At 41.5% G+C, this 23,745-nt stretch overlaps 1 protein-coding gene across 2 annotated transcripts in view; it reads left to right on the top strand.

Moving 5' to 3' along the window:
* CPNE4 (copine 4) overlaps positions 1-23,745 on the top strand; it is a 660,573-nt gene that overhangs the window by 613,638 nt on the left and 23,190 nt on the right. For both annotated transcript variants that reach the window (XM_077491511.1, XM_077491512.1), the window contains 2 exons: positions 11,737-11,870; positions 17,329-17,565. In XM_077491511.1, the coding sequence (XP_077347637.1) occupies positions 11,737-11,870; positions 17,329-17,565 (371 nt within the window). The remainder of the gene's footprint in view (positions 1-11,736; positions 11,871-17,328; positions 17,566-23,745) is intronic.

The following is a 23,745-nucleotide window of genomic DNA, read 5'->3' as shown; positions in this document are numbered from 1 at the left end:
GAACTGAGGTGACATGTCGGACTGTGCTGGTGGAGTGTGATACAGGCAGGGACATAGATAAGGGGGCGCAGGGGGGTTTTACCCCCCCCCCCCCCCCAAAGCATCCTGTCGAAAATCATCTGCATGGCAAAAAAAACAGGGGGGGGGGGGGGTCACAGTGGTGGTATTTGATGGGCACAGTGGCGGTATTTGATGGGCACAGTGGCGGTATTTGATGGGCACAGTGGCAGCATTTGATGGGGCACAGTGGCTGCATTTGATGGAACAATGGCAGCATTTGATGGCACAGTGGCTGAGTTTGATGGGCACAGTGGCTACGTGTGATGGGCACAGTGGCTGCATTTGATGGGCACAGAGAGACTTTAGCTGATGTTTTTTTTCTGAATTTTGCAGTTTGTGTGCGCCCTCCCCCCCCCCCCTCAACATTTTGAGCACCAGCCACCACTGGTTCTTACCCTGTACCATACCTCCTAACCATCTCAGATTCTTCAGGACAATCCTGAGTTTTTAAGTAAATCACGTTTTTTTCATGAATCTGGGCTTAATCCTGCAGTGGAGCCCAGTTCCGGAACAAGTTACGGCACTTGACTTTACTAGTCCATGCTGTACTTCAGCTGTCAACGCTGAGCCTCGTTCAATGTTCTGCCTGCACAGCTCCCCCACCTCCCACTCATCCATCTGCCAGCTCGCCAGCCCACTTTACAACCCATACGAATGGGAGAGAAGGGAGGCTAGGTCATCTCCACCTCCTCCCCATGTCCCCCTGTGCTCACCAACATCTACCAGCATGTAGCCAATCACTGCCTGAGATTGTGGAGAGCAACCAGCCTTGGGTGAGTGAACTCTCCCCTCTCTCTTCCTTACATCTAGTCCTGCCTTTCATGTGCCATAGTGATCCTTCCTTCCTGCCTTCCAAGTACCATAGTGAACCCTCTTCACTGCCTTCTATGTGCCATAATAATCCTTCCCACCTGCCTTCCATTGGCCATAGTGATCCTTCCTGCCTTCCGTGTTCCATAATGATCCTTCCTGCCTTCTATGTGCCATAGTGATCCTTCCTCCCTGCCTTCCATGTGCCTTAGTGACTTTTGAGGTTTATACGTGTATAGGTCACTATCTCCCTGTCATATGCCTCATTCTCAAGCTCAAAAGTTGGGAGGTATGTTCTTTATGTATGGACTCTGAGTGTGATGTGGTCCACAAGATGGTGCCCTTTGCACCTGCCCAGTAAGATTGGCTATTACAGTGCACCACCCTGTAGTAGGCAGCAGGGCCGCTGATAGAAATCATGGGGCCCCGTACAGCCCACCTGACGGGGCCCCCTTCAGCTCCACCCTGGCCCCGCCCCTAGTCCCTCCTCCAGCCCCACCCCTGGCCCCACCCATTGCCCCTCCCCAGACCCCGGCGTGCCCGCATCGCTGCAGTGTGAACCCAGCCTAAAGGCTTTTAAAGCGCCGTCTATGGATAATATAAATTTACCGTAGTGTGCTGCCATTCCACAGGTGGGCATCGTTTTAAAGCATGCTATGTTTGGTATCTATTTACTCGGTGCAACATCTTTTATATTTAACAAAAAAAAATGGGTATTCTTTTGTGTTTACATGTGCTAGAATTCATTAAGGCTGGGTTCACACTGCTGCGGCTACGAGAACCGGATGTGATTCGCACCGCACTGCAGTGCAAATCACATGCGATCTCTGTGCGATGCGAGTTCAGCCATACAGATAGTATGGCTGAATTCGCATCACACCCGGCCCAAACTCGCACAGGACCCTTTTTTTGGTCCGTAGCAGAATCGGATCGCATGGGTGTTCGAGTTTGCAGATCACACCGCGATATGCGAACTAATCTGGGGGTGTCATTAACATTTCACTGACACTCCCAGCAGTTCGCATAGGGCAGTGTGAACTGCCGCCGGGAGGTATGCGATGCAGGAACCCGCCGCGGATTCGCGGCGTTCCCGCATCACTGCAGTGTGAACCAAGCCTAAAGTGCAATTATTAAAATTATGTTTCAAAAGGCTGGGTCCACACTGCAGCGATGCGGGAACGCCACGAATCCGCGGCGGGTTCCCGCATCGCATACCTCCCGGCGGCAGTTCACACGGCCCTATGCGAACTGCTGGGAGTGTCAGTGAAATGTTAATGACACCCCCAGATCAGTTTGCATATCGCAGTGCGATCTGCAAACTCGGACAGGAATCGGATCGCATGGTGTGAACACCCATGCGATCCGATTCTGCTGCGGAACAAAAAAAGGGTCCTGTGCGAGTGTGGGCCGGGTGCGATGCGAATTCAGCCATACTATCTGTATGGCTGAACTCGCATCGCACAGAGATCGCATGTGATTTGCACTGCAGTGCGGTGCAAATCACATCCGGGTCTCCTAGCCGCAGCAGTGTGAACCCAGCCTTAAAGTACAAAATTGCTTAAGATTTTTAAAATACAGGATTCTAATCACTATAAGTATGACACAAAAGCAGGTCAGTCCAGTTTGTGTCATCTTTTATGCCTCATGAATACACCCCTCACCTTGTCCACCACAACTTCAAGATCTGGACTCGATCGCCCGGCCCCTGCTCTCTCTGCTCCTTGTTAGTCACGTGTAGTCACGTAACCTTTCAATGCTAAAGCTGTGCGGTGTGCGGAGCGGGTGCAGAATATGTATTCCTCCGCGCCCGAAATAGAAGAAAGAGTCCTCCCCACTACAGCCGCATACAAAGCGTCGGGCACATCTGAAAAAAAAAAAAAACTGTACCGAACCGGGGGGGGGGGGGGGGGGGTGGGTTGGCTGGGGATAGGGTGGGCGCGATGTTGTTCGGCTGGATGTTATCTGCTGATAGCTTTATTTATGGGGCGATCACTGATCGGTGGAGGAGGAACTTTTTTTTTTTTTCTTATTCATAGAATTTTTTGCAGTTCAGGTTGCCCGGGCCCCCTGCTGGTCAGGCCCGGTACAGCAGGGCCAGATGTACTGGCCTATCAGCGGCCCTGGTAGGCAGTCCAATGGCTGAGAGCACTGACCAGTGTGTTCTGGTGGGGGGGCAGTCCCCCTGTCAGAACACACAATCACAGCGGGGGAGATCGCTGTACTGACACTGCATGCAGTATGTACTGGGCTTTAGACTGGACAACAGCCAACCTCACTGGGCAACATTCGTAAAAGCTGGAAGAAGGCAAAACTGAAATCTGGTTCAATTTTCAAGAGGACCTGATAAAATAGAATGAAGGATGTGATTGCTTACTATGAGCAACACAAAGGGGGGTATTTATGAAAGGCAAATCCACTTTGCACTGCAAGTGCACTTGGAAGTGCAGTCGCTCTAAATCTAAGGGGTAGATCTGAAATGAGTGGAAGCTCTGCTGATTTTATCATCCAATCATGTGCAAGCTAAAATGTTGTTTTTTATTTTACTTGCATGCCCCCCTCAGATCTACAGCAACTTTACCTCCAAGTGCACTTGCAGTGCAAAGTGGATTTTCCTTTAGTAAATAACCGCCATAGTTAATCCTTTTCTTTATGAATTATCTACGGCCCTGGGGTACAGGCTCTGCGGTACTCACTTGCTGCATCCATTAGGAGAAGCTAAAGGAAAGTCGAGAAGTGAAACATACACAAAGGTTTAACTATGCCAGTGGAATATGCTATTTCCTAAGACAGAGTGCTGCCCTGACGATAATTTCATGTGACAGCAGCCTCAGCCTGTAAATGCAGGCATTAGTGAGCACTATGAGCGAGTCCCTACTTGGGGGTGTTAAGACTCATCCACAACTGAAACATTTAAAGCCAAAATCCACTCTAAACAATTATCTCTAAATACAGAGGCATGTTTATTCTTCTTTGAATCTTGTTGTGCTTTATGTATTTCTTCCAGATCTGTGCCATAATCCAACATGAAACTCATCCTGCACTTTGCTTCTCTGCAGGGGTTCCCTGTAACGAAGACCAGTCACTTGTGCTCTCTCTCTTTGTGGAGAGTTACTGGTCTTGTTTCCACCCCTGTGGTTTTCTGCAGGCAGCCAGTAGGGGGAGGACTTACCCCAATAATAGTTCTTTTCTCTACACAGTCTATGTGCTTTACAGCGGTGTTGTCACCGCTACATGTACCAGGTAATATCTGTGTTTGCAAAGCCATTCCGTGCACACAACATGGATTTACATCCTGTGTGACTTTTTTATGGATACATTTAATTGAATTTGTTTGTTCCTGGAGTTCAGCTTTAATATCCCAAACATTTTGTAAACTTATATGGCTTATTTGCTCTCAAGCTTTTTCCCCAAAAACTTTTGTACCACCTTGGTCTGTTAAGCAGTTAGAAAAGAAACGATTATTGCATTTTTGTCACAGGTACTAAATTACAAAGTTTATTGCCCTCTCAATTTTAATTAGATATTGATTCGTTTATGCTTCCTCTAATGCCACCTGGCAGCTGTAAAAATGATCCCACTGAGCTCAGTGAATACAATCAGTCTCTTAGGAATACCGGATAAAATAAAATATGGTAGAATAAATCTTGGAATTTTACAGATGTGACTGCAATCTTAACTGCTTGCCGACCGGCTCACGCCGATATACGTCGGCAGAATGGCACACCTGCGCAAACTGACGTACCTGTACGTCAGTCCGCAAAAACAAGATAGCGGGCACGTGGGCACCACCAGCCGTGGGAGTATGCCCGTGGGTCCTGCGCACTTGATGTCCACCGACGGCCCGCGATCAGTAGTCAATGGCTATTTTTAACTCTGATCACTATATAAATGTAAATGGTCCCAAAATAGTGTCAAAAGTGTTCGATCTGTCCGCCGCAATGTCACAGTCCCGATAAAACTCGCAGATCACCGCCATTACTAATAAATAAAAATGCCATAAATCTATCCCCTATTTTGTTGATGCTATAACTTTTTCGCAAACCAATCAATATATACTTATTGCGATTTTTTTTTTTTTTTACCAATATGTAGAAGAATACATATTGGCCTAAACTGAGGAAGACTTTTTTTAAATATATTTTTTGTGGATATCTATTATAGCAGAAAGTAAAAAAAAAAAATTTTTTTCAAAATAGTCGGTCCACACTTAACCCCTTGATTGCCTCCTAGTGTTTAGCCCCTATCTGCCAGTGACATTTATACTGTAATCAATGAATTTTTATAGCACTGATCGCTGTATAATTGTCAATGGTCCTAAAAATATGTCAAAAGTGTCCGATATGTCCACTGCAATATCACAGTCCCGATAAAAATTGCAGATCGCCACCATTACTAGTAAAAAAAAAAAAAAATGTCATAAACCTATCCCCTATTTTGTTCGCGCTATAACTGTTGCGTAAACCAATCAATATACGCTTATTTTGTTTTTTTTATACATATCGGTCTAAACTGAGGACATTTTTTTTTTCTGATAAAAAATGTGGAATATTTATTATAGCAAACAGTAAAAGATAATGGGGGTTATTTACAAAAAGCAAATCCACTTTGCACTGCAAGTGCACTTGGAAGTACAGTGGCTCTAAATCTAAGGGGTAGATCTGAAATGAGGGGAAGCTCTGCTGATTTTATCATCCAATCATGTGCAAGCTAAAATGCTGTTTTTTATTTTCCTTGCATGTCCCCCTGGTATCTACAGCGACTTTATTTCCAAGTGCACTAGTAGTGCAAAGTGGATTTTCCTTTTGTTGGGTAAAATTTTGTTTGGGTACAGCATTGCACGACCGCGCAATTGTCAGTTAAAGCGATGCAGTGCCAAATTGTAAAAAGTGCTCTGGTTAGGAAGGGGGTAAAATCTTTCAGGGCTGAAGTGGTTAACATCCTCATTTAGTAAAAAAAAAAAAAAATGCTGCATAGTTCAGATGGAAGGACAATAGTCATTTTTTGGTTGTATGTAGGTTGCTTGGAATTGTTCCAAAATCTGAAGCTGTGTGATTAATTTACTAAAACGGGAGAGTGCAAAATCTGGTGCAGCTCTGCATAGAAACCAATCAGCTTCCAGGCTTTTTGTTAAACCTTAACTGAACCAGCTGAAGTTGGAAGCTGATTGGCTACTGCACACAGCTGCACCAGATTTTGCACCCTCCAGTTTTAGTAAATAAACCCCACTGCGTCTAAAACAGTTTTTATAATATTCTGATAAAATAACAGAAAACAGAGATACTGTCTTTTTCTCACTGCTCCTGGCATTCAAATCCTTTCAATAATGAAGTGCTAATCAACGAACTTAGCAGTTAGCATTTACCCTTTCACTAAAGCAATTTTGTGTACGTACATATTTTTGCATTCTTGACTAAATTAAAACCTCCAAAACATAATGAATCCTGTATATTTCTTACAGAACAAAAATATGGTAGTTGCAATATTTTATGCTGCACGATATGTTTATCAATTCTACATTTTCAGTAAAAAATAAGCTAAAAGTAATTTTAGTGCACACAAACAATAATCTCAATTTTTCAGTACAAAATAAAAGATAAGAGTCTGTCGAATAAATAAATACCAAGTATGCCAGACATCAAAAATGTGCATGCCCCAAAGAACAATGAAAATCAACCATACCCAAAATGACCGATAGGCAACACTTTATTTAAATGCCAGTACAGTTCATTCGTTTGGAGTTAACCATAAATGAGGGACCTAGATTTTTTTCTCTGACTCAATGTATCGATGGCCAGTAAGTGTTTCGCAGTCGTCATTGACAAACTTGTGCACACTACATGCTTATTTGTGCTTGTGTGTGTGCCTGGGGTGGAGGGGATTTTATTTAATTTTTTTCTATTTGTTTTACTGTATTTGCATTTTTTTTTTATATATTATTATTATTATTATTATTATTATTATATACGATTTATATAGCGCCAACGGTTTACGCAGCGCTTTACAATGTCTAGGGGGGGGACAACACAATTAAAGTACAGTTCAATACAAAAAGTACAGGAGGGCCCTCCTTGTAGAGCTTACATTCTAAAGGGAGGGGATGGTGGTACAAAAGGTAATAGCTGTAAAGAATGATTTGATGGGGGTGGTCCGGGGGTCCGGCGATGTCGGCACCCGAGGCCGAACCGTCCCTCGGTCCTCGGATGCTGCCATCAGGAAATGGAGCCTCGCGGCTTCACTTCCCGGTTCCCTACTGTGCATGTGCGACTCGCGCAGCTCAACCCGAATGGTCCCCGCTGTCTCTGGGACCCGTGTGTGTCCCAGCAGACAGCGTGGCGGGGCAGGAAGAGGGAATCCATGGGAGTCTATGCCTGGAAGTGGGTGCAGATACCTGTCTTAGACAGGTATCTGCACCCCCCTCCCCCCTGAAAGATGCTAAATGTGACACCGGAGGGGGGGAGGGTTTCGAAAAGCAGAGGTTACATTTTTGTGTGAACCTCCCCTTTAAGATGCATATAGGGAACACAGCATACCTTCTAAGTGCTTCCATTTTTTATTTTATTTTTTCAAATTAAGGCTGGGTTCACATATATGCAAATTGGATGCGGTTTCACCGCATCCAATTCGCATGACCGGCTCTTAATGGAGCCTCTTCACACAGGTCCGGGGCAGCCACGGTCCAGATTGCAGAAGGGTCCTGTGCATGTTTGGGTCTGGTTCAAGTGTGAATTCAGGCAAAAATTCAGACCTGAATCGCACCTGAACTGGCTTAAGGGCTCTTTCACAACCCAGCACCTGTTATGACCTTGTGACTCAGTATAATGCAAAGCACAGTGGATGTGTGTTGCTGTGCTTTGCAATGCAAAAGTTAATTGCACCTCAGCACACGTCTACAGTACACTGCAATGTGCCAACATTATACAGGCATACCCAACTTTTAAGTACACAATGGGGTTTGTTTACTAAAGCTGAAAAGTGCAAAATCAGGCTCACTTCTGCATAGAAACCAATGAGCTTCCAGGTTTTATTACTAAAGCTTAATTGAACAAGCTGGGGTTAGAAGCTCATTGGTTTCTATGCAGAAGTGAGCCTGATTTTGCACTTTATAGCTTTAGTAAACAAACCCCATTGTGTACTTAAAAGTGGGGTATGCCTGTAATGCATCAGAACTGTGCATGGCATTGCCCTGTGCCAAATAAAATGCACAAGATCTGTGTTTGTGTGGTGAGGTGATTTGACAGTCCGTTTGTTTAGAGCATGGGTGCTCAACCTGTGGCCCTCCAGCTGCTGAAAAACTACAAGTCCCATGAGGCATTGCAAGCCACTGACAGTTACAAGCATGACTCCCAAACTCTGAGGCATGATGGGAACAGCTGGAGGGCTACAGGTTGAGCAGCCATGATTTAGAGTGAGCTGCTTAATCTCATTGCATGAATACTTAAAGGAGAAGAACAGCCAAGCTTGTTTGGCTGTATTTCTCCCATGGATCACAGGAGTGCAGTTTGTTCTGCACTCCTGTGACTGGTTTTTAGCGGATAGCGGCTGACGTCACAGAGCTCGGGCAAGACTGTGACAGTGGAGTCGGGATCCGCCCACATGCCCACCCGGCTCAACTTCTAAACAAATCGATAAGAGCCTGAACCGACCGCTCCTGCCCCCTCCACAGTCCAGTGCTCTGGTGAGAGTGGGGAGACAGAGTAGAGAGCTGCTGACTGATAGTCACCAGCTTTCTGCTTACGGAGCTGTGAGAACCTAGCAATCGGCGATGTCTGTTGCTCAGTTCTCATGTTAGAGACGTCGGTAGACAGATGCAACATCGGAACGATGCTGCATCCACCTAGGTAAGTATGCATTTGAAAAGAAAAACCAAAAACATAGATTTCTTTAACCTCCCTGGCGGTATGATTATGTCAGATTTTTGATGCTGAAAGCTGTACATTGTTTTGCATGGAAATTTGGCATTTTATTTTGTAGGCCTGGAATTCTTAGGAATAACACACTTAAATCTGTCCAAACAAAGAGTCTAGTAGACATCCTGAGTATGATAAAAACACAAAATCATAAATTATAATGTAATAAATAACTAGAAATAATTATAACAAATAATAAATATAATAATAATAATAATAAAATGTATTCATAATGTAATCATATCAAAAACACTGAAATTTGCTCAGTTGCAGAATTGTCACTGTCATTACTTTCAGTGTTTGATGACGAATTTCCCCACAAATCACTATCACTCCATTCTGCGAGTGATTCTAATTTATTATTGCTGTTTTCTAGCTGGTCTAAAACCACTTTTGACATAAAGGGACGCTTTTTGGTTGCCATGGACAGTCTCAAGTTTCCAGGCAGAAAGAACAGTATATATAATATAAAACTGCATGCAGGGCACTGGACAAAGCATAAAAAAAGGGATGTGAAATAATTTGATACAGTAATGTAATCTGTAGCATTAAAGTGTACTGTATGTATTATGTGTTTTTAACTTTTCGAATTTGGCGCCGTGCTCCGTCCCATGTGTTGTGACGATCGCAGGGAACGGAGTCCGGCACTGTGATAGATTGAACGGAGTACACGGGTCGCACACACAGTGGGAGGACATCGCAGGATCCTGGGGACAAGGTAAGTAACTTTGCCTGGATCCTGCAAGGCGACCCTGAGTGTGGCTCTGGGTTACCGCTTTTGGTAATGAAAATTCACCCCGAGCCACACTCGGGAATATCACCAGGGAGGTTAAAGTGTTTGTAATGTCAAAAAAAAAATGCACTGTCTCTTCAAATTAAATAAATGTCATCATTCTTGCACTGCATTTCATGCTATGCAAACATGAAATATACCTGGTTGATCCTGCCTGTGCTGCTCCACCTACAAGTAAACTGATTACGGTAGCATGGCAGCCGATCCAAGCAGTCTACATCTTGTGTCATCACTCCAAACTGCCCTTGCTTCTGTATCTCCCGTGGTCAGTGTGCAGCTCCTCCAATCCCCGCTCTCGGATGAGAAAAATGGGTGGGAGGGACATTTACTGCAGAGTCTGATTGTGTTCCATTACACAGAAACTTGATGGCAATGTCACTTCCGGTTCTGATGTAATGCCCACCAGCAGGTCCATGATTGCTGTGGAGCAGACAGCGATTACGTGACCTGCAGTTTCCAGCAGAGGCAAGTGTTTTTTAACAAAATATACCCACAGTGCACTTTACCTTCATGTAAGCAGTGGGCACACAAAGGGGGTTTTATTAGGGGGAACAACCACTTTAATATAGGCATATTTATGCTTATTGTATAATATCTGTCCTTTCCTGTAGCTGATGAAATATAATCAGGCCCCATCTGCTACAGGGAACAGCAAGTAATATAGTTAATCACACGAGTTTTAAAATCAATACACATAACAAAGGAAAGTGGATGAATGCCTTCTGAATTACATAGACACACTATCCTTATGTAACTTTATTTATTATGTCACACTGCTCATCCCAGAGAGTGGGAAGGTCAAACGCTGAAAAATAAAAATAGCTTTCCCTAAAAGGCTGGATTAAAACCAAAAATTACCAATAATTACATGCAGTGGCTGCATTCATTTTCTTTTTCTTTTTTTTTTTGGCTTTTTTTTCCATTCTTTTGAGAAAAAGGTTTTACATTAAAAAATAAAACTGGTCATTATAAGCACCCCTGTCAGTGTTGAATGGTTTGCCTTATCCCTGTAACTGATGCATCTGCAAGAGAGCTTGTTCTTTTGAATAACAACAGACTCACTGGCCAGATCATCGGATGAAACTAAGAGAAAGAAAACCTAAAAAAGAAAACAAATGCAGCAATCACATATAAGAATTGGCAAGCTGTAATACAGTAAATGTTTTCTTTTAGGTTTAATACCTCTTTAAAAAGAGTTAAGCCCCCAGTATAATATGAAATTCTACAAAAAAAGATGGATGAGTTACCTCCAAAATAAGCCGACTATTTTTAATAGTTGCATATAATACAATACAATACAATTCCTGCATGCATAACACATAAGGCACCCTTCATATTGATTTCCCTCCTGTTAGGAACTGCTAACATTTGTCATACTTATTTACAATATTAACTAATATTATATTAGCTGATGAAGGGTCTGGAGGATATTAGTTATGAAGAAAGGTTGCAAGTACTGAACTTATTCTCTCTAGAAAAGAGATGCTTGTGAGGGGATATGATTTCAATATACAAATACCATACTGGTGACCCCACAATAGGGATAAAAAAGTTTTTACAAAAGGGAGTTTAACAAGACTCGTGGCCACTCATTAAAATTAGAAGAAAAGAGGTTTAACCTTAAACTACGTAGAGGGTTCTTTACTGTATGAGCAGCAAGGATGTGGAATTCCCTTCCACAGGTGGTGGTCTCAGCGGGGGGCAAGAAACTATTAGATAAGCACCTGAACGACCGCAACATACAGGGATATACAATGTAATACTGACATATAATCACACACATAGGTTGGACTTCATGGACTTGTGTCTTTTTTCAACCTCACCTACTATGTAATTATGTAACAGAATTATAAAGTGAATAGATGAAGTATGTGGGTACCTAAAATGGTCTCAAGAGGTCAAAGTCTGAACAAAGCTAAACCTGTTTGTGTAGCAGGACCCAACGTTCTTTGCACATGCATTAAAATTAAGGGGTTATGGTTGCTTATACTGGCTTGTTTGAGTGTAAATAACCCAATAAATAGTTGACTTCAAAACGGTGATTATTAGATATAAAATATGCAAGAAGACAATAAATACAGAATTTTACCAAGTTTCAACATATGAAAAAAAAAATGCATTGCTAGTAGATAACATGTCCTTGCTATTACATATTGTTTATTTCAGGTATACAAGGTGTAGTGGAAGCCTATCAGAATTGCCTTCCTAAGTTACAGCTCTATGGACCAACCAACATTGCTCCCATTATCCAGAAAGTGGCCAAGTCTGCCTCAGAGGAGACCCACACTATGGAATCCACGGTAAGGCAAAGAGCTTATTTTTCCTAGGATGAGGACTTGGTAGTTTAGGAGATTAGGCTGGAATGAGAATTTAAGATGTGTGCACGCTATAATACAGTATCTTAGCTATATTGTCGAAGTACAAAAATGAATGCCTGCTGAGCAAATATTTGCTTCCCCTCCAGCTCATTTGACCTCCTATTTGCAGCTGTCAAGTGAGTGTCTTCGCTGAAAATAATATTTCCAAAATAAAGTTTACAACTATGCGCCTGTAAAATATGACCAAACCTTTGTATTCTAATATTTAGCAGCCCAATATTGTGCTGAAAATGACAATTTAGGAATTATTAGTAAGGAAATATGTACAGCAACCTCAAATCCTCATTCAGTGATTTGACATCGGTAAGTTATATTCTTATTGGCACATTTAAAGTAAAACTATAGGCTATTCATTTTGGATAGAGCAAGGGAGGGTTATAAGCCCTGTCAGATTTTTAATTTTAAAATGCAATCTGTGGCTCATTATGGACATTTCACTTCACTTCCTGTCCATAGCCAAACAGGAAGTGAGAGGAAATCCCTGCAAATTAAGTGAATTCCTTGGGGGGCCCCCAGGTCACTAGAACTAGTGTCCCCCCTATTACTTTTCTGGGGACAATGCAAAATGTGGGATTTTCTTTTCACTTTCAATGATAATGATAAACAGGAAAAATAGGATGAATTAGCTTAAAGGGGACGAAGACAGCAATACAAACTGAGAAGCTTTCTAATTCCTCTCCACTCTATCCAAAACGTAAAAAAAAAGTTTTACCTTTAGTTATACTTTAAGGTTTACTGCACTTGACGCATCAACACAGCTCTTTGCCATGCTTTGACCTCCCTGGCGGTATGATTATTTCTGATTTTAGGCGCTGAAAGCGGTACAATTATTTTGCATGGAAATTTGGTGTTTTATATTGTAGGCCTGTAATTCTTAGGAATAACTCACTTAAATCTGTCCAAACCAGAGTCTAGTAGACATCCCAGGTATGATAAAGTTTGAAACACAAAATCATAAATTATAATATAATAAATAACTATAAATAATTATAACAAATAATAATATAATAATAATAAAAATTATTCAATAATGTAATCAAATCAAAAACACTGAAATTTGCTCAGTTGCAGAATTGTCACTGTCATTAGATTTAGTGTTTGATAAGGAATTTCCCCATAAATCGCTATCGCTCAATTCTGCAAGTGATTCTAATTTATTATCGCTGTTTTCTAGCTGGTCTAAAACCATTTTTGACATAAAGGGACACTTTTTGGTTGCCATGGACAATCTCCAAATTCCAGGCAGAAAAAACAGTATTTATAATATAAAGTGCATGCAGGGCACTGGACAGACCACTAGGGACAAAGGGGATGTGTATTTTTTTTTTTATACAGTACTGTAATCTGTAAGATTACAGTGTACTGTATGTGTACTGTGCTTTTACTTTTTTGAATTTGGCGCCATTCTCCGTCCCCGTGCGTCGCAGGGAACAGAGCCCGGCGGAACTCGGCACTGTGTGAATCGAGTAAGGAGACAGCTCACACACACAGCGGGGAGACATTGCAGGATCCAGGGGACAAGGAAAGTAATTTTCCTTGTATCCTGCATTGCAGTCACGAGTCTGGCTCGGGGTTACCGCTAATGGTACTGAAATTCCACTCCGAGCCAGACTCGGGAATACCACCAGGGAGGTTAATAAAGTATATGGCCTATGGCAGTGATGGCAAACATTGGCACTCCAGATGTTTTGGAACTACATTTCCCATGAGGCTCAATTACACTACAGAGTGCATGATCATCATGGGAAATGTAGTTCCCAAACATCTGGGGTGCCAAGGTTCCCCATCACTGGCCTATGGTAACTACAATTAGATGGAACCACGTATTGACAGTTTTAAATTTACTGTGCCGACAATGATGTAGTGTCAAAGCCTAACTAAACAGTTCATTCAGTTTATAACCATTCTGGTAGACCTTCATACTACACAGTTGCTGGTAATTCTTAAAAAGCTTATACATTCAGATTGTAACATTTGTGGCCAGCTTAAAGCCCAACTGAACTTTCAGTTTAAATCAGCTAAATACATTCCAGGTTCATTCAAACTAAGGGTTTGCATTTTCTTTGGAAAGAAGCCACAGCCTGAGAAGAAAAACTTGTCCACTGCCATCGTGGAAGCAGTTGGCTCCCTGCAGAGATCCAGCATGCCCCCTGCTGATTCAAAGTTAAAACTCTCTAATCTGCAGAAGGCTTGAGCGTTACTTGTTGCAGAGCTATAGGTCTGACTCAGCAGAGGGCATGTTGGAGCTTTACAGAGATTCCACTGCTTCCACACAGAAAGCAAGGATCTTTTTTGCTACAGCATGCTTGGCAGGTGACAGGCTTTTCTACTCTGGCTGTGGCTGCTTTCTAAGAAAGCCGACTGTTAGGCTTTTGAAAACAAAAGGTGTTCAAAGTCTAACAGTTAATATATGGAATACATTAAGCTAATTTAAACGGATTGTTTAATTGAGCTTTAGGAAATTGTCACAAGGGAAATGTACTTGTATTGTGCCATGTATTCATCAACTGCACACGGAGCTGCCAGCTGAGTTTGTCATTTCTTGTGTTTCATTGTCTCTGTGCTCGTTTTGGAGCCATTATCAATCATTCTGGTGGCTAATTCCCATTACGAACATTCATTATCTATCCTAAATTATTCATATATTGCACAGAGTAGATCTTGACAGGGAAATGATTACAGTAGACGTAACAAATACAGAAGGATCTCAATGTTATATTTCACTGTTGTTTGGCTGCCATAACAGTGTGTATATGGCCTAAAAGAGTACTCTTGACAAACCTTGGCATTTAAAGTTGTCTGTGGAAATTGTGAAAATCAATTGTCCTGCTAAATGTGTTATGTGACCCAGAAATGTACATACTCGGGTACAGATGATTGCAAAGCAATGTAGATGCTGGAAACACATTTTTATTTAATTAAAATGATATAAATGCTCATAAAAGGACATATCAGAAACATATAAAGCATTAAATGACTGGCATTTTTTGTCCTGAATAATTGATTTAAAATAGAGACAAATGTAAGATATTTTTATATAATACAGTTACTTTGCCTTTTTTCAGTAGCTAAATTGATGATGCATGGGGAATGAGCAATCACAGAAAATTATACCCTGATGGGTTTACTTCCTCTTTGTTTACCTGCAAAGGCAAAGCATAATGGGCTACTATGCATCGCATAGTAGCCCATTATGTGTCACTTACCTGACACAGGAGCCTGTGATGTCCCCGATTTCCTCACCGGCTGGAAGAGTCCATCCTCCTTCCGGGGTCACGGACTCTGGTTCTGTGACTGGCCGGAGTCACGTGACGTCACTCTCGCGCGTGCCGCAAGTCCTGGCATGTCGTTTAATAAAAACGGCACGCCGTGACCCTTCTTAAGTGTGCATCCGTCAATGTCTTCGTATGGGGAATTGTAAATATCTCCTAAACCATGTAGGTTTACAAGATATTTGCAGCACCTACAGGTAAGCCTTAATCTAGGCTTACCTGTAGGCTAAAGTGTGTTGTAAGGGTTTACAACCACTTTAACTAAACTCTGCCTTGCGTAGGGCAGACATTTTCAAACTATTTCACAGAGCCTCCCCGATACGGCTCTTCTTGGGTTCCCTGCCGGCAGTCCTGGGTCCTCCCTCCCACTTCATAGCAACCTGTTTACTATATAGGCATTTGTGCCTGCTTGCTCCGGAGTCCCGCATTACGTGTCCATTGACACCCCTCTCTCCTCACTGGCTGTGATTGACAGCAGCAGGAGCCAATGGCTCCAGCTGCTGTCCGTGAGCCAATGAGGAGGCAGAGAGCCGAGAGAGCTGCTGCTCTCATGCACATTGCTGGATTGAGATCGGGCTCAAGTGATATCAGGGGGAGCTTTGGGTGAGCAACTTGTGGAAGGTTTTTTATCTTAATGCAGAGCATTAAGGTAAAAAATGTTCTATTGTTACAACTACTTTAATAAAGCACTGCAAGACCAACAGTTTTCTGCAACTGTCGAAAATCTATTGGATTTTACCAGTCGAAAGCTTTAAAAAAGTGAAAGATGATTGTTTTGTTATTGCTAGAGGTTGCCCTTTAACAGATTATTTTAAACAGACCATCATCATAAAAAATAATGATCTCCTATAACTATGCATTTAGCATACAGTTTGAAATTATAGTATGCACCACATGATTTGCTTTTTAATTTCCTTTGCTGTATATATTTATCGCTAAATTTACATTCCCAGCTGTCCAGCAAAAGTGAAAGTTACAGGAGTTGGGACAAACAATGACACTTCCTTCCACTGTTTTCCAGGACTCGTGCCGAGCATTTGCCTATGGGTCTCTGAAGACGGTGGAAATCTGTGTAGTAACAGTAGCTACTACAGTGATTCTCCACTTCCACAGGGACTAGGCAGGTATAGCATTCCCTGCTTTAAGGTTAAAAAGACCCCACTAACTGTTCCGCCCCCCCTCTAAATACTTGCCTTAGTTCTTTCTCGATCCAGTTCTGTGCCTGTCTGAAGCACCACAGCGCTCTCTCTGCATGGATTCACAGGCTTCAAAGAGCAGCAGGAGCAAAAAACATATCCTATGAGGAGAGAGCAGGGGGCGTGATCGAGCCACACTGTGTGTACCTATGGACGCACACAGCCCGACTCAGAAGTGCACCCGCATGAGTGCCCCCTCAGCACATAGCTTGCTTAGGGGGCATTCAGAGAAAAGGAGGACCGGACAGCAGTTGTGGGGGGACCAAAATATCCTTGCATTTCCTTTACATCTTTTTTACTTTAATTTAAAAAAAACTAAGGTTTAATATCACTTTAAAGGAGTTGTAAAGGCAGAAGGTTTTTTATCTTAATGCATTCTATGCATTAAGATAAAAAAAAACTTCTATGTGTAGTAGTCTCCCTAGCACCTCCTAATTACTTAAATAAGGTTACTCTCTCTCCAGCAATGCCCACAAGTTTATACGCCATCCAGAACCTTCCTCTGAGACACAGCAGCGGCGCCATTGGCTCCTGTGGCTATCAATCAAAGTCAGTCAGCCAATCAGGGGAGAGGGGCATGTCTGGGTCCAGGCTCCATGTCTGGAAGGATACACGGAGCTGTGACTCGGCTCCAGTGCCCACATAGGAAGCTGCTGACTGTGGGGGCATTTGATAGGAGGGAGGGGCCAGAAGCAGTAAAGAAGGACCCGAGAAGAGGAGGATCTGGGCTTCTCTGTGCAAAACCAACTGCACAGAGGAGGTAAGTATAACATGTTTGTTGTTTTTTTTTTTTTTTTAAATCACTTTAAGTTAGGCAGTTGGAATAATATGTTGTGACAGAAGCATATGCATTGTGAATATGGTATGCCATACTGACATATATGATAGCATTTTTTTTATTTTTGTTTGTAGCAATACTTTATTCTTCTCATCTTAACGGATGGCGTAATCACAGACATGGCTGACACCAGAGAAGCTATAGTTCATGCCTCACATCTTCCCATGTCAGTCATTATTGTCGGAGTTGGCAATGCAGATTTCAGTGACATGCAGATGCTGGATGGAGATGATGGAATACTGAGGTCACCTAAGGGAGAGCCGGTGCTTCGGGACATCGTTCAGTTTGTGCCATTCAGGAATTTCAAACACGTACGTATCTTTCAAATATACAGCTTCCAAGACCTGACAGCTATAGGAAGTTATTTGTCATCCAGTGACATTTCCAGAAATAGTAATGAATGTTTTGAGCATATGAGATATATGATGTATATTTAAACTGTATGCTACATTCAGTAGCATGCTAAATGTTAACACTGCCATTTTTAATATTACTCTTACTATAATTCTCAATTCTGTACAGAAATGTCATCCTGCATTGATTGCATGTGATACAAAACCTTCCTCTAAATAAAATGAGCTTGCTTTTAGCGAGAGACTAATGTCTGGCGACATGTAGTAGATGCTTAAATAATATTTGTATAGTTTGAAACTGCAGACCATTCATTGGTATAAGTGTAGGCTAGTGTGAAATTGTAGGCTGAGATAAGGGGAATGATTTATTAAAGCAATTAAAGGCTGTTGACTCATTAATTTGTGTGCTCACTGAGATTAGTAAATAAAGTGAAGTTGTGCTCACTTTGGATACCAAATCATGTGCAAGAGAAAGATTGGATCATTAAATGAACACATTCACCTTATTTACCAAACTAAATAAACATTCACTAAACTAAAGTAGTAAATGTGGGAATAATAGCTTTGGGTCAATTTTAATTTTGAAGTATACAGTAAAACCTTGGATTACGAGCATAATTTGTTCCAGAAACATGCTTGTAATCCAAAGCACTTGTATATCAAAGTGAATGTCCCCATAGGAAATAATGGAAACTAAAATGATTCGTTCCACAACCATTTATTCATAAGTCCTTCAGTTTAAAGTCAATATAAAAAGATCATAGCAATGTGATAGGTTGAGTAACCATAAAATGTCCATCCAGAAATGTAACAAAAAAGCAAAACACTGCGCTACTTAGGATGAGATTAGCAGCTAACACTCAAACAAAGTTATAATAAATGTGAGGACAATAAATGTAGCGCTAAAAAATATACTCAGAAACCTGAAGGCAAATTTTAAGTGAGTATGAGTAACCCGTGCTAGAAAAAAGGGGAAATTTTGCACTTATTATAAAACAAGTGTAAACAACATTATGTGCAAGGTGTAAACACTGGTGCTATATAAATACAGCAGTGCATAAACAATATAATAACAGTGGGATCACATAACGTGAATCCTGAAGGATAAACTATTATCAGTTCATCAATCTGTACAAAAGTCCTCTTGTCTGGAAAAAGATTGACCAATCTTCTCATGTAGACCTTGGATCAAGGCAGCAAGGAGACAAACCACGATAATCTATTTGTCTGTAGAAATATCTGAGGATGCAACACTCTATAGATGTAAGATGGATACTCTTACCAGAAAAGTTGGACCCACATGCCCTACGACAGTGGGTCTAAAGAGCTTGTAATCCCGGAGGATTGCACTCCAACTTCTGATGAAAAAATTCACGGTGTAGAATCCTCTTATGGGCGTCCAAGATCCCAGATGGAGGTGAGTGGGCCCGATAGTTACCAACCGATGTTTCCCACACTCGAGGGCGGTGATACCTCTGGGACCCAATATGTCCCAACTCCAATTTCAAGGGTTCGTGCAGATGGCATGTATAACAGGAGAAAAGAAAAAAGAAAAGGCTCCGGATGGTGTAGGTAAAAAAAAAACGATAGGTTTTAATAAAAAATACATATTATACAAATATAAAAAGTGATCACAAGGAGATGACAAATACAAAGGAGAAAGACAAATAGGATAAGAAAAAAGCAATATGGGGTGCAAATAATGCTGCCCGATGCGTTTCCACGCAAGTGGTCATCAACAGGGGCTTACTCTGTCCCCCCACATTGCTACTCTATAAATGCATTACTCTGAACCTGGTCCACCCTGAAATGGACGGGACAGGAAATTGGAATTAATTAAATGCTGATATAAAACATATGCATGGAACTACCCATTTATAAACTTGTTTCAGTCAAGGCAAATGCATGTCCATATCTGCAAGTAAACCTTCAAATACAATCAATCACCTGGTCCAAACGTAGGCAAAGATCACAACAGAAACAAAAAAATGGCATTAAATATTCAACCTGAGCAATGTAGATACTTCAACTTGTAACCTTTATCCACTGTGTCCCCAACTGAAAACTAAGTTTGAGGATATACTTCCGGGGTGACTGGATTAGATATCATCACAAGCCAGAATACCAAAGGCACCTTGTAAGGATATATAAACCTATAGCGATGGAAGATATAAATATATATGGAGCGTATGAGCGCTATAAATGAGCGCTATAGTAAATGAGCACTATAGTAAAAAGGAAGAGGGACTGTGTCACGGAATACATTATAATTACGAGGCTCTCACCTCCCACAACAGTCACATGACCGGCAAGAATCAGGAGATCCCGTGACCCAAGGGGGAGGGAGAAGTGCACGTTCGCTGTATTCATGGCAATATGACTCCATGGTTCATACACTAAGGATCCCACAATCTCGTAGTCCTAATCACTCTTTTGGACAGGCATAAGCTCACTAAAGAGCTACGCCAATCCACCTCACTTTGCTGCATGGGAAATCTCCTCCCATATGTGGAGGACTGATTTCGCACACAGGCAGCGGCCGGGATGAGAAGGAGGAGGCTCGCCCCCAGACGCATTATGCGGCCGAGGCAGGCCACACTTCCGTCACCTCGACGTCACACGGATGTCACGTGATGTGGCACGTGGCGTCCAGAAATGGCAGACTCCACAAGAAGCATGATTAGAAGCAAAATCCAGCAGGAGCTACAGAGTATAAAAGTGAAAAGAGGTGCCTCTAAGTGAAACAATATGGTTATATTTAATGAAGGTACAACATTTAGCAAATCACATGGTTGATGATTAAAAGAGGCACATCTAAGTAAAGCTGTCCACATAGAATATTCTCCACATCGCCGGCTCTCACCACTGTCAGTCTGCAATCATGACCGGGAAGCCTACCCTGCAGTAGAGGGATTGAACCTCTGGAGCGCAGCATAGAAGGGACGGATGGTCTATATGGACAGCTTTACCCTGGATGCCTGCATACTTAGATGTGCCTGTTTTAATCATCAACCATATGAGTTGCTAAATGTTGTACCTTCATTAAATGTAACCATATTGCTACACTTACAGGCACCTCTCTTGTCTTTTATACTCAGCTGTGACGTGACGCTACTTGTATATCAAGTAAAAATGTATTAAACAATTTTGCTTTTCTTGCAAAATGCTCTCAAACTAAGGTTTTACTGTATATGATATTTTATAGATGTCTTTTCTATATATTTATATACAGTATCTCACAAAAGTGAGTACACCTCTCCCATTTTTGTAAAGATTTTATTATATCTTTTCATGTGACAAAACTTTACACTTTGCTACAATGTAAAGTAGTGAGTGTACAGCTTGTATAACAGTGTAAATTTGCTGTCTCCTCAAAATAATTCAATACACAGCCATTAATGTCTAAACCACTAGCAACAAGAGGGTTAAATCAGTGCTGGAAAACAATGGTGGCCACACACAATATTTACACTTTCATCGCAATTTGGACATTTTCACTTAGGAGTGTACTCACTTTTGTTGCCAGCGATTTAGACATTAATGACTGTGTGTTGAGTTATTCTGAGGGGACAGCAAATTTACACTGTTATACAAGCCATACGCTTACTACTTTACATTGCAGCAAAGTATCATTTTTTGGAGTGTTGTCACACACAAGGGAAAATGTCCAAATTGTACCAAAAGTGTCAATATTTAGTGTGGCCACCGTTATTTTACAGCACTGCTTTAACCCTCTTGGGCATGGAGTTCACCAGAGCTTCACAGGTTGCCACTGAAGTCCTCTTCCACTCCTCCATGGTCGTCTTGGAGGTGTGTTTGGGGTCGTTATCATGTTGTAATGCTGCCCTGCGACCCAGTCTCCAAAGGGAGGTGATCAGGCTCTGCTTCAGTATGTCACAGTACATGTTGGCATTCATGGTTCCCTCAATGAACTGTAGCTCTCCGGTGCCGGTAGCACTCATACAGCCCCAGACCATGACACTCCCACCACCATGCTTAACTGTAGGCAAGACACACTTGTCTTTGTACTCCTCACCTGGTCCCCAAACACACCTCCAAGATGACCACTGCCTTGCTAAAGAAGCTGAGGGTAAAGGTGATGGACTGGCCAAGCATGTCTCCAGACCTAAACCTTATTGAGCATCTGTGAGGCATCCTCAAATGGAAGGTGGAGGAGCGCAAGGTCTCTAACATCCACCAGCCCCATGATGTCATCATGGAGGAGTGAACGAGGACTCCAGTGGAAACCTTTGAAGCTCTGGTGAACTCCATGCCCAAGAGAGTTAAAGCAGTGCTGGAAAATAATGGTGGCCACACAAAATATTAACACTTTTGGCACAATTTGGACATTTTCACTTAGGGGTGTACTCACTTTTGTTACCAGCAGTTTAGACATTAATGGCTGTGTGTTGAGTTATTTTGAGGGGACAGCAAATTTACACTGTTATACAAGCTGTACACTCACTACTTTACATTGTAGCAAAGTGTCATTTTTCAGTGTTGTCACATGAAAAGTTAAAATATTTACAAAAATGTGAGGGGTGTACTCACTTTTGTGAGATAATATATATATATATATATATATATATATATATATATATAGAGAGAGAGAGAGAGAGAGAGAGAGAGAGAGAGAGAGAGAGAGAGAGAGAGAGAGAGAGAGAGAATTTCATTTAAACATTACATACAGTGAGCACCTATGAGAATAATTTCACAGAGTCTGTGGGACTTCTAAAGAAACAGTGCAACAAAATCTGTTTGCCTTCAGTCTCTTTCTCTCTCTCTCATTGAAATTCTGTATGGCTTTTTCAGGACAGAGTAGAAAGGGAGGAGATGAAAGATGGATAACGCATGCCTTTTACTTATTTAACTCTCTATGTAAATTCAGGTTACTGAGCTTTGTAAGCAGCATGATTTTTTCCAAAAAAGCAGCAATGAATACATAGATAAACACGTGAAAAGCAGTGCAGAGATCCACCTGCTGGCTTGAAAGAAAGATAAAAAATATTCACATGAACATTTTTTGTATTGAATATGCTACTTTTTATTTTTTATTATTTTTATTTTTTAGTCCAGACCATAATAAATAAATAAATAAAATATATTTAAGAGCATTAGAAATTACCTTAAAAGAGAAGTATGGTATTTTTTGTAACATTCTAGAATCATACTTACCTAGGTGGACGCAGCATCAGTCCGATGTTGCTTCTCTTCCCCGCTAGCTCTACACCACCGATCGCTCAGTTCTCAGAGCTCCCTGAGCTCCCTCCAGCACTCACTGGAGCACTGGGCTGTGGAGGGGGCAGGAGCTTCTGGCTCACGTTCTCAGTAGCTCGCTGCCATTTGGCAAAACATGCTGATGTCACCTTGGTATTCACTATAATATTACGGCTGTTGAGAAACTGAATTCCAATTAATTACGTTTCCTATGTAATTCATATTAGAAAATAGGTGAAATAAAGTAGTAAGAATACTAAAAATGTACTAAATAGTATGAACATTAATTAAACTGAACTTGATATAACTGAATTAACAGTTTTACAATATAGCATTGTAAGATAAAGATTGTTAGATATTTTTAAAGAGAGGTATGAAGACATTTATCATATTAAGTTCAAAATAAAAAGGAACCATTTCTGCCTGATAAAGTGGATGATTTTTGTCAGTGAATGTGCAGTAAACACAAGTGAATCTACGTGGTGAATGTGCTTGATTTAGCCAGCTTCATAAACAGGACTCTTAGTGGACTGATACTGTAGGTATTGAAACATTAGGGAGTGGTAGTGTAATTAATTTGACTGCTGTTATCCCAGTCTTATAAATACATCAAATAACAATGAGGGCTAAATTCCTATTGAAGTATTGGAAATCTATATGTGAGAAGAATGCAGGCCAATCTAATAAATGCAGGAGATGAATGTGCTTTATATTTTCTTTACAAAATCCTAAGGGCATTTAGCAGCAAATAAGAAGCGATGATTAGCAACCTGATTGCCACTTTAAAAACTGACCCCTTGGTATACATACAGTATCTGATGCATTTCTATTTCAATATTATTAGTCATTTTATTTGTTTTATCTATTGGAAAGTAAATATTTTGAGGAATATAATGGATTTTGCAAAGCGTTTGACACAGT

The sequence above is a fragment of the Lithobates pipiens genome, unplaced genomic scaffold, assembly GCF_037356315.1.
Source record: "Lithobates pipiens isolate NorthernLeopardFrog02 unplaced genomic scaffold, aLitPip1_a1.2 Scaffold_19, whole genome shotgun sequence".
NCBI classification, from domain to species: domain Eukaryota; kingdom Metazoa; phylum Chordata; class Amphibia; order Anura; family Ranidae; genus Lithobates; species Lithobates pipiens.
This window is presented reverse-complemented; position numbering and strand designations above follow the sequence as displayed.